The sequence below is a fragment of the Chenopodium album genome, chromosome 10 (assembly GCF_948465745.1).
Source record: "Chenopodium album chromosome 10, dcCheAlbu1.1, whole genome shotgun sequence".
Taxonomy (NCBI): Eukaryota; Viridiplantae; Streptophyta; class Magnoliopsida; order Caryophyllales; family Amaranthaceae; genus Chenopodium; species Chenopodium album.
This window is the reverse complement of record NC_137843.1, coordinates 17921415-17935877: the sequence shown is the minus strand read 5'-3', so window position 1 is coordinate 17935877 and position 14463 is coordinate 17921415. Positions and strand designations below refer to the sequence as shown.

Here is a 14463-nt window from a genome sequence, read left to right as displayed (position 1 = left end):
TGCCTTAGGAATAGACGAGCGACCTCAACCAACCGCCATTCCTTCAATATTTTTTTTTCAGAAGCCGATGCCAAAGGCATTGTTTTTCCTCATGACGATCCATTAGTGCTAATATTGACGATAAATGGGTGCTGATATCAAGCGAGCATTGGTAGACGGGGGGAGCTTAGCTAATATCCAGTTCGTAAAGGCATTTGATGCCATGATGATAGGCCGAAAGTATTTGACGCCGATCCCATACCCTGTTATTGGATTCAACGACTCCACAGTCAGACCTGAGGGAAGCATAAACCTACAAGTCCGAATTGGAGAAGGTGTTGCAGCTCGAGATGTTATGGCTGAATTCTTAGTAGTTGATGTACCGTCAGCGTATAATGCCATTATCGTTAGACCGTTGATCCATGACACACAAGCCGTAGTCTCGACATATCATTTGACAATGGTATACGTGTCTAATGCTGGTAGAACAGAGCGTGTCAGGGGAAGCCAAACCATGGCATGGGAATGCTGCGTAGCAGCATTGAAGCAACCAAGCCGGCAGGGTCTCACTAACCGTAACGACCAGAAAAGGGAGCGAACCCCATCTATACACGACTTGGCAATGGAAAACTTTGACACAAGGCATGTGACGGTGCCTAGACCACTACCGGGAGGAGAAACCATTTAAATAGAGCTGCAACCAGGGGTTCCAGACAGGACGGTGAAAGTAGGGTCCGACATGGATATCGAGATGTGATGCCACCTAGTTGAACTCTTGTGAGAAAATGCTGACGTGTTTGCCTTTTCAGCCGATGAAATGCCAGGGATCCACCCCAAAGTAATGGTACATAAGTTGAACGTGGACAGAAGAGCAAGACCGGTAAGGCAAAAGAAAAGGAATTTCTCGACAGAAAAAATTGAAGCCATCCAGGCTGAGGTCAATAAGTTGCTGGCGGCGGGGTTTATAGAGCCTTGCACTTACCCGGAATAGCTCGCTAACGTGGTCATGGTTAAAAAACCATCAGGAAAATGGAGAATGTGCGTCGATTTTACAGATTTAAACAAGGCTTGTCCAAAGGACTATTACCCGTTGCCTAGAATAGATAGATTGGTCGACTCCACTTCCGGCCATGCTCTTCTGAGTTTTATGGATGTTTTCTCGAGATACCATCAAGTCAGCCTATATCAGCCAGACAAGAACAAACCGACGTTTATAACGGATGTTGGAGTTTATTGTTATAAAGCTATGCCTTTTGGATTGCGAAATGCGGGTGCAACATATCAAAAATTGGTTGACAAAGTCTTTGCCGACCAGAAGGGCAGAAACGTGGAGGTTTATGTGGATTACTCCATCGTAAAAAGTCGATTGGCGGTAGATCACCTCGCAGACCTAAACGAAACCTTTGATACCCTTCGACAGTACCAAATGAAAGTGAATCCTGAGAAGTGTGTTTTTGGCGTCAAATCTGGAAAGTTTCTAGGCTTCATGGTCAGTGAAAGGGGAATAGATGCAAATCCCAACAAGATAGAGGCTATCCTTAGCTTACCACAGTCGAAATCCATTAAGGACATATAAAAGTTAACTGGTCGTATGGCGGCTTTGACAAGGTTTATCAGCAAATCAGCCGATAAAGCATTACCGTTCTTTATCGTCCTCCGCCAAATCAAAACTTTCGTTTGAGGCAAAGAGCAAGCAAAAGCATAGAGGCAGTTAAAAACCATCTCCGATCATTGCCAACAATAGCTCGGCCAGAGCTAGGGGAAACACTACAGCTCTACATCTCGGCTTCCCCTAAGACAGCGGCAGCGTTACAACTGGTGGAACGGAAGAAAATACAAATGCCCATATATTTTTTTAATCACGTATTGAATGCTGTAGAACGGAGATACCCTCTAGTGGAAAAAAGTACATATGCAGTCGTGATAGGAGCACGGAAGCTGAGACCGTACTTCGACGCACATACGATCGAAATTTTAACAAATCAGCCGAGAAATCCCTTCAGAAAATGGAAACTTCTGGCCGCTTCCTGAAATGGGCAATTGAGCTATCGGAATATGTGTTAATTTATAAACCAAGAGTGACAATAAAGGCTCAAGCCCTGTCCGACTTTATCGTCAAAGCTTCTTACACTGACGACGAGGACGACATGGGAACATGGAAGGTATCTGTTGATGGTTCCGCTGCTTTAATCGGATCAGGAGCTGGGATTATCATAACATCTCCGCAGGGGGATGTATTTGAGTACGCTATAAAGTTCAAATTTAAGGCCTCTAACAACGAGGCCGAATACGAGGCAACACTGGCAGGGATTCAGTTATTCATACCCGCAGAAGCTAAAAGAGTTGAGTTGTCAAAAGATTTACAACTAGTGGCCAGTCAGTTTAGCGGGGAGTACGAGGCCCGTGAGCCAACGATGATATCCTACTTGGCTAAACTCAGAAGTATAACGCTACTCTCGAGCATTTCGAAATCAATCTAATACCGCGTAGTCAGAACACACAAGCAGATGCACTGGCAAAACTTTCAAGCTCAAGTTTCAATGACCTGGAGCGTACAGTGATGGTTGAGATATTAGATCATAAAAGTATAGATGAAGAAAAGCACAAGGACGTAAACTATGTGGCTGTCGACAGCGAGTGGTATGATGAAATCTTGGCTTATAAGGTGCACAATGTCCTTCCTACAGATAAAAGTGAGGCGCAAAATATTAAAAAAGATAGTGTCTGGTTTGTTATGTTCCGGGGCATGCTGTATAAAAGAGGCTTCTCCTTACCACTGCGCAGATGCATAGCGGTGTATGAATCGGCAAGATTGGTAGAGGAAATTCATGAAGGCGATTGCGGAAACCATTCGGGTGGCCAATCAATGTCTCTAGAAGCAATGAAAAGGGGATATTACTAGCCAACAATGAACGCCGACACGTTAGCCTATGCCAAAAAGTGCGATAAATACCAAAAGTTTGGGTCGGCAATAAATCAATCGCCAAACGACTTGACACCCATCCTTAACCCCATCCCTTTTGCATAATGGGGAAAGGATATTGTCGGTCCATTAACTTCGGCCACTAGGGGACGTAAGTTCCTGATCGTAGGGATAGACTATTTTACGAAATGGATAGAAGCGGAACCCATGGTAAAGATTACAGCAAACAAAGTGAAGAAATTTATCTGGAAAAACATATTCACTCGGTTTGGGTTACCAATGGCCATGGTCTTCGATCACGGCTCACAGTTTGACTGCAGCCTAGTTAAGAATTTTCTCAGCATATACAAGGTCAAGTTTGCTTATGCAACAGTGTGCCATCCTCAATCCAACGGTCAAGCTGAGGCCGCTAATAAGCAAATACTTAATGCCCTAAAAAAGAAAATTGAAGACGTAAAAGGATTGTGGCCAGACCTGGTACCGGAGATACTGTGGGCTAACAGGACGACAACGAAAGAAACAACAGGAGAATCACCTTTCAACCTTGCTTTCAGTACAGAGGCGGTCATTCCTGCTGAAGTCGGCCTCCCAACATTCCGAGTACAGCATCACTGCGAAGACCGGAACGATCTACTGCTACGGCAACAACTGGACTTCCTGCCGGAAATTAGACTAATGGCCGCAATCAAGTTTGCAGCCTACAAAAACAGAATGAGTCAAGCATACAATAAATGCATTAACTACAGACCTCTGGAGGACGGAGACTTAGTTTTACGTAGGACAGCAGCAACAGGTAAGGGAAATGCAGACGGCAAGTTCACTGCCAACTGGGAAGGACCATACTAGATATATAAAACTATACGCCACGGTTCTTATCGGCTAATGACCTTAGAAGGAATCCCGTTAAAGAATGTATGGAATGCAACTGTACTTAAAAAATATTATGTATAGGGGTACTTTATTATCTAGCTTTTTAATATTTATTCTCAGAATGGCATAAGGTCATACAGTTTGTAATATTGATTTTCTTTGGCGAAAGCCATTAATACAAGTAAGAAATCTATGATTTGAACATGGAACCTACCACCCACTTTCGATATGAACGCACACACAGCCTAGCTAGCCGTTGCGCCCATTCAAGTGAGGAGGGAGGTTGGATAACATATGCACCTAAAGGCGAGTTGAATAGATGGTCTGATCCAGTATCATTGCTCGGCCTGGCAAAGGTCGCAAAATAATCAAAGGCATAATATCGGCCTAACAAGTCAGAACGATTAAATCGGTAATGACAGTAGGCAAATAAAAACATGACGATATCAAAAAACCATATAAGTGAATATCGGTAAAAAGAAATCGTTACCAGAATAAGCCAGTATCAGTTTTGTAAATTTGTTGTGAGTAGTAATTTGAAAACCTGGGGGAGTAATGATGATAATATAAAATACAAGAACATAAAAAAAGGAATTAAGGTAAAAAGCGATATTAGGGTCGGCATACAGAAACCATATGGTGATAAGCTGTATACAAAAACAAAGTATATATATCCGATAGCCAAAAACGAACACTGTATAGTTATACAAACCAAAAGTAAAGCGAGTCTTAAACTTGTTCATTAAAAAAAAAAAAGGAGAGGCAAGGCTCATTCGTCTACAAAGCAGGGACAAGAGAAAGAAGATTTGCATGACGACACTGGTGATGACTACCAAGTACTTTAATCCTCCTTCGCCTCAGACTCCTTCTCTAAAACATCATTGTGAGAAGGGGAAGCGAAAATGGCGTCATCAAACTCCTCATCTAGAAGGCTGCGCGGATCAACGTTCTTCAGGGTGTTGAGGCTGGGAGGGTTAGAAAAGTACACATCTTCATAGCTGGTGGGGGAGAGATGTTGATCAGCATCGTAAGCATCCTTGACAGATTGCCACTTCTCCTCCACCCAATCCTCAGCTTACATAGACACCAGTGCGCCGCAACCCAACCGCTAGTATAACGGTCTACCAACTTGTCCCTATACAAGTCGGACTTTAGAAATTGGTTAACGGCTTGCCTCTTAACAGATGGCCTCTCCAAACAAATCAACTCAAAATATTTTTGCGCTTTTTCTCTCTCTGCCTTCTCGGCGACCAATTCCTTTTCAAGATAAGCGATTCGACCCTTCAGCTGGTCCTGGTCTGATAACTGCTTTTGCAGAATTTCATAATCGGCCACCTTGTCCTCCAGAAGCTTCACCCTGTCCTTGTATCTGTCAACCTCTGCTTACACAACTTTACGTTCGTCGTCAGCCTTCTTCACCATGCTCTCGGCCTTGTCAGCATACCTCTGATAATACCTGTACATGTGAACGACTTCTACGGCCGAGTTGGCAGACTGCACAAAGGCAGAGCAAGAGGTTTAACCAAAAAAAATAATAAAGGAAAATTATAATAATAATAACAGTAAGAATAACAACAAGGTGAATACAGCATGCATCCTGAGTAAGTTGTTCATCATTTGACCACAAGGAGCAGAAAGCCGACCGATAGGCCTATCAGCTGGAGTAGCCAGGTCCTTCAGCATCCTCCAACCCAAACTGCCACCAGAAGCTGGATCATTAGTGACGGCAGATTCACCCCTGTTCACGTTAATCTTGGGGTGCCAAGGTTCACCAGTTGTGCCGACAGGGTAGTCTAGGAGTTCGTCAGCAACTTCTTATGGGTTTTTCACATGAGGTATTTCGATGAAGTCATCAGTCGAAGCAGGGATGAAGACGTTTCTACTACTGGATCCAGATCGGCCAATAGGGGGCAGCAGATGATTCCTTGTTAACATAGGAAGCCTTCTCGGTCTCAGTTATGAGTTGGTGGGGGACGGATACCTTTATCACCTTCTCTGGCACCCTGACCTCTTCATCCTCCAAATCAACCACGTCCAAAGGATCAGTTGCCCCTTTGGCTGGAGCAACCTCTGGATCAAAAAAGGGAGTAGACTTCAACCTCTTTGATTGGTCTCGACCAATCACAATACCGGATCTCTTGGACCTACTATTGCCTCCGCCTCTTCTGAGAGGTAGAACAGTGGCTCCAGTCGGCTTGGCTTGCGAAAGAGCAATCATGTCGCGTTTGCTTCTTTGTTTTCCTTTGCGAGCTCTTGTAGCAAATACAGGGAGGGTGTCGAATGCTTTCTTCGAATTCGGCGGACACTAGTGCTTAACACGACCGTCAGGATGGAGCCCTAGTCTCTCGTTGTCTAGCTTGTCAGGACCTTGTAAGATACGAAGTAAATTAGTCATATGGGTGATCTCAGCAAGTATAAGTACGAAATTAGATAATATGTGTTTAGCACTTTCATAAAAGATAGAATGACAGATAAAGTAGAAAGTGAACAAGCAAGTTTAAATCACTAAATGAACAAATTAGGGAATAGAGCAGTAAATAAAACACTTGATTAAATCATACCATATGCGTCTGTATGGCAGAGATCGACATGAGACAAGGGAGCGTTGCCCAGGATATAATTACAATTGGGCAGCCACTCCCTAGGAACAACTTTAATTTTCCTACCCTCGTTTATATACAGACTGTCAAAAAATTGAAAAGCTTTCATTTCGAGCTTGCCTAAATTCCTGTCCCTAATAGAATCAAATCTACTATGAGGAAGATGAAAGGTTCTTCATAACCCGAAATCATCAGGAACTTTCAAGAAAGAAAATTGATTTTGCCATTTCTTGCAGCTGGTCAGTTTCGGCCACACTGTAATCTTACCAGAAGCCGTATACAACGACCACCAGCCTGGTGACAGCCTATCCTTTTTTAGCCAATGAAGTTTACGGATCAGATTCAGAGTTAGCGGAAAGTCCATATATATCAAAACCCATACGAGAGACACAATGTTGCGAATTGTTTTCGGTGTTAGTTGTGCAATGCACACATTCCAAGCTTTAACGATTTTTTTCGATAAAGGGTGAAGTGGAAAACGCAGGCCGAATTCAAAGTGTTTCGCATACATTGCAATATGTCCCTTTGGACAATCCAATACAGTGCTATCCTTCGCAGGAAGAGTCAAATGGTAGCCATCAGGAAGTCTATAAAACCTCTTACCAATACCGCAGTAATCCTTTTCGGTAGCAAGCATCAACCAATCATCGGCTACTATCATTTTCCTAACCTTTAAATCACTGGATAGATTTATCGGATGCCAGTATATCGTGTCATCATCCTCAGAGTTGTAGCCCTGATCTAACCTTTCCTCTTGAATAACCTGCTCACTCCTGTTTAAATCCTCTTCCAGTTCTTCGTCGGTCTCTTCGTCATCTTCATCGGACCCTTGGTTAGCATCACCTTCCTCTTCCTCTTCTTCTCCCTCTTCATCGTCCATATCGTCACCTTCCTCACTGGCGATGCTCAGCTTAACGGATTCCACGTCTTCGTCATGAACATCATACCCTTGAGTCTCTGGTTCATTTAATGCTTCTTTGCCAGGGCGCCTAACAGAGCTTTCAACCTGATCAGGTTCAAAGCTAGGTCGCTTAGATCTCGGCATACTTGTGCTTTTAACACCTATTTTGCCGAGATTAGAGTCGTACTCGTCAATGAGGATTTCTGAGTCACCTTGATCGAAAACACTGACAGACTCAACTTCGATAATACCAATGCCTTCTAAAATATCAGTGTTATTATACCGAGAGAACTTTTCAGCTTCCTTCTAGGGCGTTGAGGACAAGTGCATAAACGGGTCAGCCTCAACGGCTTTACCCGTAATATAGTTCTTTATAGTTTCAGAAATAATTAACTTAATAAACACAGTGACATCACAAAACCCACTATATATACATGCGACATACACCGGAAAATCAAATTAAGGACAAATGATCAAAGTTTTTACCTCTAAAATGAAGCGAAATTTCCTCCACCAAATGACTAAAACCGACTGGAGTGTGAAAATGTTCACCGCTTCTGTAGAAATTTAGGAGTACGATTTCTCGTTGCGGAAGTAAGAACGACGTAGAATCGCACTGGGAATTTTTCTTCGAAATTTTTTTTGAAAACCTAGGTTCAAACTGAAGAGAAACAGTTCATTTTCTCTGTTTTGTACCTCATATGAACAGTGACTTTTGATTTGACGTGTGCTGCATGAAATCCAACGATTGGGAATGTGACGCCTATTCATTACACAATGCTCGATTAGGGACACGTGCTCCATTACTCTCAAATATTTTCCCGCCCATTTCCAGTTGTACTCAACTTACTAAATTCGAGCGAAGTACTATTGGTACTCTGCTCACTTTGGAGGCAAATCGGAGTATTTTAATCTCAATTCATTTTAAATTGAGCAAAGCACTATCGGTACTCTGCTCACTTTGGGGCAAATCGGAGATTTTTTAATCTCAATTCATTTTAAATTGAGCAAAGCACTATCGGTATTCTGCTCACTTTGGGAGCAAATTGGAGAATTTCGAATGTTAAAGCCATGATGTTAAAGTGAAAACCTCAGTTCTACAGACGTCCTCACTTGGGGGGCTAGTTGTACGGGATGATACTGACACCGTCAATATCTAGCCGATAATAAGATGCTACCCTGCTAACCGTCTATTGATTAGCATATCAGCTTAACATCCATAACGACCTTTATCTCGGCCACGTGGAGAGCTGCTTTAGGCCACATTGGCACCTGCTGCCTACAAGGTCGGTTTTCCACCTATGCTGATAGGTGGCACCAGCTTGATTATCCTCCTATAAATACCCAAGCATATTTTCATTACAAGGTACAATCTTTTTCTCTCTCTCTCTCTAAAAATACTTTCTCTCTTTATTCTTTCTTCTCATCAGGTTACTAAATTTAGCATCGGAGCGGTTATCCCCGGATAATCTCCTGGGTTAGCTAATCTGCGCTGACTGTGCAGGTGCTTAATTGGACAGTAAACGTTTACCAACCCTCAAGGACTCATGGAATCGGAGCTTACACGGTACAACAACAACCACCATACGAATAGTATTGAACATTTTATATACATCTCCATGAATTGTCCTTCAAACTATACACTTGACCTTTAGTGTTATCCTTATCAGTCCTTCCAAACCTATCATAAATTCCAAACCATTGAACAATCCACAAAACCTTGTAAGCGTCATTCTTGCTGTCATACACAAACCCAGACACAACAATATGACGTTCTGGGATTGAAATTTGATTTGAAGGAAGCTTACGATGTGAATTTGTGAGAGGATTGTATAAGAAGATATTGTAGTTGGGGAAGTCAGAGATGCAAACGATGTCGTTGTAGGAACCAATGATATCGAGTTTTTTCTGGGGTTTGAGAGGGTGGTTGAGCTTTGAGAAAGAGATGGAGTTATGGTCGATTTTGAGCTCGGAAGAGTAAGAAAGAGATTGGAAAAAGATTGAAATAAGGAGATGACGATCAGAGTCAGAGGTTAAGGTTTGATTGAGGTGAATTTTGATGAATTTGGGGTTTTTGATTATGGAATTCCAGGATTTGCAGACGGATTTACAACGAAGAAGCGTTTTAACAGGAAGTTGTGAGAGTATGTCAGTAATTATCTCAGTTAGAAGCGCCTTCATTGTTGCTTGAGCTCAAGCTTTAGGGTCAACCAAGCTGAAAATCCCTTTTTTGAGATCAAATTCATACTCTAATAAAAGCTAGTTATTAAACCCTACACCCAAGACTAGGGAGATCTACCTACACCCCTCATCAACATCCTCTCGCATCCCATACCAAGTGGCCTAAACAAACTGCTACCCCAAGTCCCCAACTACCCAAGCCACAAAAAAAAAATAAAAAAAAATAAAATATTACACTCAGAATTAATGTCTCATTTTCTCTCTCATCCATTTCTTCTCTACTAGTCTAAATTCATACTAGGAAATAAAACTCTCCGATTTCAATCAATTGAAGATGTATAAAAGGAAGGCAATTGCAGCAAATTATATATAAGCGTTATTTTTCTCAATCTTTTATTTAATTGTAACAAAATATATAATTTATGTTAATGTATCTTATTTTGAAGTTTATTTTTAATTAAAGTATAATAATTTTACTTTTTCTTTTTTCATTATTTGCTACTTTGTGATAGAATTTTTTTTTTTTTTGACATTATTATTTGATCTTATTTTCTATGTTATATTTTGTTGTTATGTGATTAATTTTTATATCAAATTAGCAACTATAATGCTTCCAATAAATCATATGTGCTCACATTGAAAAAGCATGATGTAACTTACTAACTTATGTTCATTGTGATGATATACTTTCCAAATTAACTAAAATGATTAGACACCACTTTTTATTTATGAACATTATGAGTATATATGCGTAATTGCTCAATTCAAAATTTTAATTATATAACTTCGATGCTCATTTTGAGTTAAGTTGATGTTCATTTTGACATAAGTTAGTGTTCTTTTTGAGATAATCTGATGTTAGTTTATTATTATTTCGATCATTGTGAAATAGGGTGATTTGCTACATTTATTCACATATTAATAAATGATTATTAAATATAAATCATGTTTATTCGCTTATTTTAATATATTCGTATATATTTCATGTTCTTTGATCATTATCTTTCATGATCATTTCCAAGCTAACATATGTTCATTTATATATTAATAGATGTTCATCTCCATTCATATAAAGTTATTTCGATTGTGTCAATTGTTATTTCCATATATATATTGGTTCATTTCAAGACTAAATCTTGTTCAAATCCAATAATATTACTTCCTCCGTTCTTTTATTATTGCACCACTTGCCTTTTTAGGAAGTTTCACAAATATTGCACCATTTCCTCTTTAAGAAAAAAATTATTTGTGTTCACAGTACAAATACCCAATATACCCTTGCTTTTTCACACTTACTTTTTAGTGTATCAATATGTCACATGGGCAATTTTGTATTTTTACCTTTCTCTCTCTTACTTTTTTCCACTACTAAAATATTTGTACCCAACCCCTATGGTGCAATAATAAAAAACGGAGGAAGTATATGTTTTATCTATCAGGTATAAAAAGAGTCGTGGATATAGTGAATTAGACCACACACTAGTAAGAAAAAAAAGAAAGATGACAAAAGAAAGAAACCAAGAAGGCATGCAAGCAACATAAACCAATAAGAAGAGCTGGAGTTTTTGATGAATTTGGATCGAGAAGTTTATCGTGTTTGATTTTATGTGTGGAGTTGTATTGTACATTTTTATATCCAATATTTCAATTGTTGTCATGTACAATTTTACTTTGTTTTTTGTTGAGAAGGAAATGAACTTTTTCATTTTCCGTGAATAATACTATAAATCACATCCTTCGGAATGAAGAAAACATCCAACTAGTATATATAAAATGTTCATATTAGGAAAGCAACATGTTCATAAACAAAAAACTAAATGTTTATAACAACTTGATTTGGTGATTGAGCATTAATATTTGTCAATTTTAAATCTTCAACGACTATATTATAATATTAAACAAACAAGTTATACTTCTTATGTCATAATTATACAATAACATATATTATTTTCTAGATTTATCGTAAAATTGTTATTAAAATTTTAAAAAATGTTTTTTGTGCATACTATATTAGAATAATGAACACGTTAATTATCACATCATTACAAGTTCATCAAAATCTTGCACTTAATCATTTCTTTTACTATAAGTTCACTATCATACTATTAAATGTTCATTATCGTATCATTCAATGATCAACAATAACATTAATTAGGATGTCCTAAGACGTTACTACGCGGCTATTTCAAATTCTCCCACTTTTATTCATGTATAATTTCATATTGATTTTGTCAAAAAAAAAAAAAATTAAATTGATAAATGTTCAATTTCATTCCAATACATGATCATTTCATTTGATACTAAAATTTATTCTCACTTTATTTATGTACATATTCATATTTAAAAATGTTCATTTTCATTCTAATACATGATCATTTCATTTTAATAGATGTTTTTTTGCAATATTCATACATGATAATTCACATACTCTGATATATTATATTATTATTAAGCAACATATATTCATTTTCATGATTCAAAGAACAATTATATGCAATAGAATTTGTTTTGACAAGAATTTTGTGTGATAAACTGAAAAGTAAAATGCTATACTACGTATATATTTTTTATTCAATTCCCTTTGAGATTAATAAATATTTGTTTTGATTTATCTATTTTTGTCAAAATGAACAATATCCATATTTTTTCCTCGATCATCTATCACTACCCTCCCTTTTTTTCAATAATAAGTACAAAGATATAAATTACATGCATTTTAATCTATAATCCTCGTAAATAAAATATTTAAAATAATACATGTTAATTTGCAAATTATTATATGTTCATTTATATATTTCTTATATTTATATGTAAAAAAAGTGATTTTACAAATAAAATATACTTTTTGGTAAAACCACAAACTCATCAATGGTGATTTGAGATTCATTCTTTATTATTTTCTCTTCTTTTCTGTCATTTGGATTTCCCCTCTAACCCACTCAACTTCTGCCACAACAACCACCGTTGCCTCGTTACCACAACCATCAATGTCTCGCCACCGCCGCTGCCACAACAACCACCATCGATCATCTCACCATCACCGTTGTCAAAATAACAACATTGCAATTTGTTTATTGAGCTGATTGCCCATGAGTTAGGATCATCAATTGCTATATTAAAATCGATGTTATGGAAATCTCTTCATACTATCTCTTTTATAATGTGCATACAATAATTGTTTTTTAACATAGAATTGAAACTCAAATCACTACCATAATGCCCATAACCAACTTGGAATGGTATATGATGAATGATTAATAATAAAGTCTAGCTACTAAGATCATAGTGCTCAAGGATTGATGTCGTTCTCCAAATGAGATATTGGTGAAAAATATTATCATAAAACCAGAAGTAGCGGTATTTAATTGTGTACAATGTCGTTTTGAATGGGGTGTAGGTAGTTTTGCCTACACATGGGTTTAGATAAAAATTTGTAAATAAAAGCTTGTAAAATTTATACCTTTTTGTTGGGCCCAAGTCATGCAACTTATTGGGCCGCACGCACTTCACATTCAAATGATATTGTCCACATTAACCATATCCTGAAAAATTTGTCAATTGCAGCCATTTAAAAATTATATTTTACAAATCTAATACTCCCTTCGTTTTAATAAGTGTTACACTTTGACTTATTTCACTATTTACATAATGGTTTTGACTTGATTAATTTACTAATATAAAAAAAAAATGTTATTGTACATTACATTTTTGGATTCGTTATAATGTATACTTTCATAATATCAATTTTGCTATAATTTTATTAACACATAATTAGATAAATTAATGGTCAAAAATCATGTCTCGACATGCGTGTTTGGTTAAACTGTAACACTTATTTAAACAAGGAGGGTGTATCTAATATCATATCATATCACTAATATATTAAGTCGGTCTTGCAACTAGGCAACGAGACAACGACACTTAGCATTCCAGTTTTTCGCCAAGTGTCGAGCCACGTAAGCTACAAATTAGATTTAATTGTGACACATATGATGCTAAGTAAGCGAATTTTGGATAGATTTTTTGAGATTAAGGACCTTTTCATTTCAGCTTAATTTTAGTTCAGTTCAGCTCTAATCGGTTCATTTCAGCTCCTAATTTCCTTCTCTCATAAAATATTCATTTTAACTCTATTCAGTTCAGTTCAGCTCAGCTCCAATCAGTTCAGTTCAGTATGTTCAACTCAGTTCAATAAATGTGAACAGGCCCTATAATGTTGTATAGAGTTTTATTATCACTTGTTATACTTATTTTTATTATTACATACTTCTAATAATATTTCATATGCACAAAATTAATCATAACTTTTAATAAATATCTTATAACTCAGTTTTATTTCCATCATAAAATTCGTTTTGAAAAATTCTTTACAATAAGATCCATTTATAATATATTTAATTTAGTTAACAATAGAGAATCAGTAAAAATAATTTTGGTTTGGATAAAATATTTTCAATTTAGTAAAAATAATTTTGATTTTCGTCACTAGAGATGTTGATGCTTTGCATTGAAATGAGAATAGATTTTCAGAAACATTGAAACTTCTCATCTATTTCCCAAAATCATCATGTTCATCTCATGGTTCAATTCTTTTTGGTAAAATTTTTATCCATGATAAAAGGGCAATCCATGCAAATACGCGATACATATTGCGATGACGAGGTTTTTTGGATCTCGGGTGAGACAAGAGTTTGTATTCCATTTGATATTTAGATGGTATGCAAAGATCAAATCGAGCTAATTAAGCTTAGTAAGTATTATAGTTTATAAAATGAAGAATTCAACATGAAAACAAAAAATCTTAGAGAAAAAGTTTAAATGAGGTTCATTTATAATATATTTTTTAAAAAAAAAAAAAAATAGAAAATCAGTAAAGAAAAAATAATAATTTTTAACTAGAAAAATAATTTTAGTTTAGTAAATATACTTTCAGTTCATTAGAAATAATTTAAGTGCAATAAGAAAAAATTCAAAATGATAATAACATAATATATAATTACAAATAAAAC

The 14463-nt window shown here is 37.2% G+C and overlaps 2 protein-coding genes across 2 annotated transcripts; both read left to right on the top strand.

Annotated features, from left to right (window-relative positions):
* The first annotated feature begins 1985 nt into the window (after positions 1 to 1985).
* LOC145564970 (uncharacterized) lies at positions 1986 to 2881 on the top strand. The gene is made up of 2 exons (XM_081625112.1): positions 1986 to 2421; positions 2538 to 2881. Exons 1-2 carry the CDS (start codon positions 1986 to 1988, stop codon positions 2879 to 2881), a joined length of 780 nt encoding a protein of 259 aa, XP_081481238.1.
* A 300-nt stretch (positions 2882 to 3181) lies between these two features.
* On the top strand, positions 3182 to 3748 carry LOC145564969 (uncharacterized). Its single transcript, XM_081625111.1, has one exon. The coding sequence runs from the start codon at positions 3182 to 3184 to the stop codon at positions 3746 to 3748; it is 567 nt and encodes a 188-aa protein (XP_081481237.1).
* Positions 3749 to 14463: the final 10715 nt, after the last annotated feature.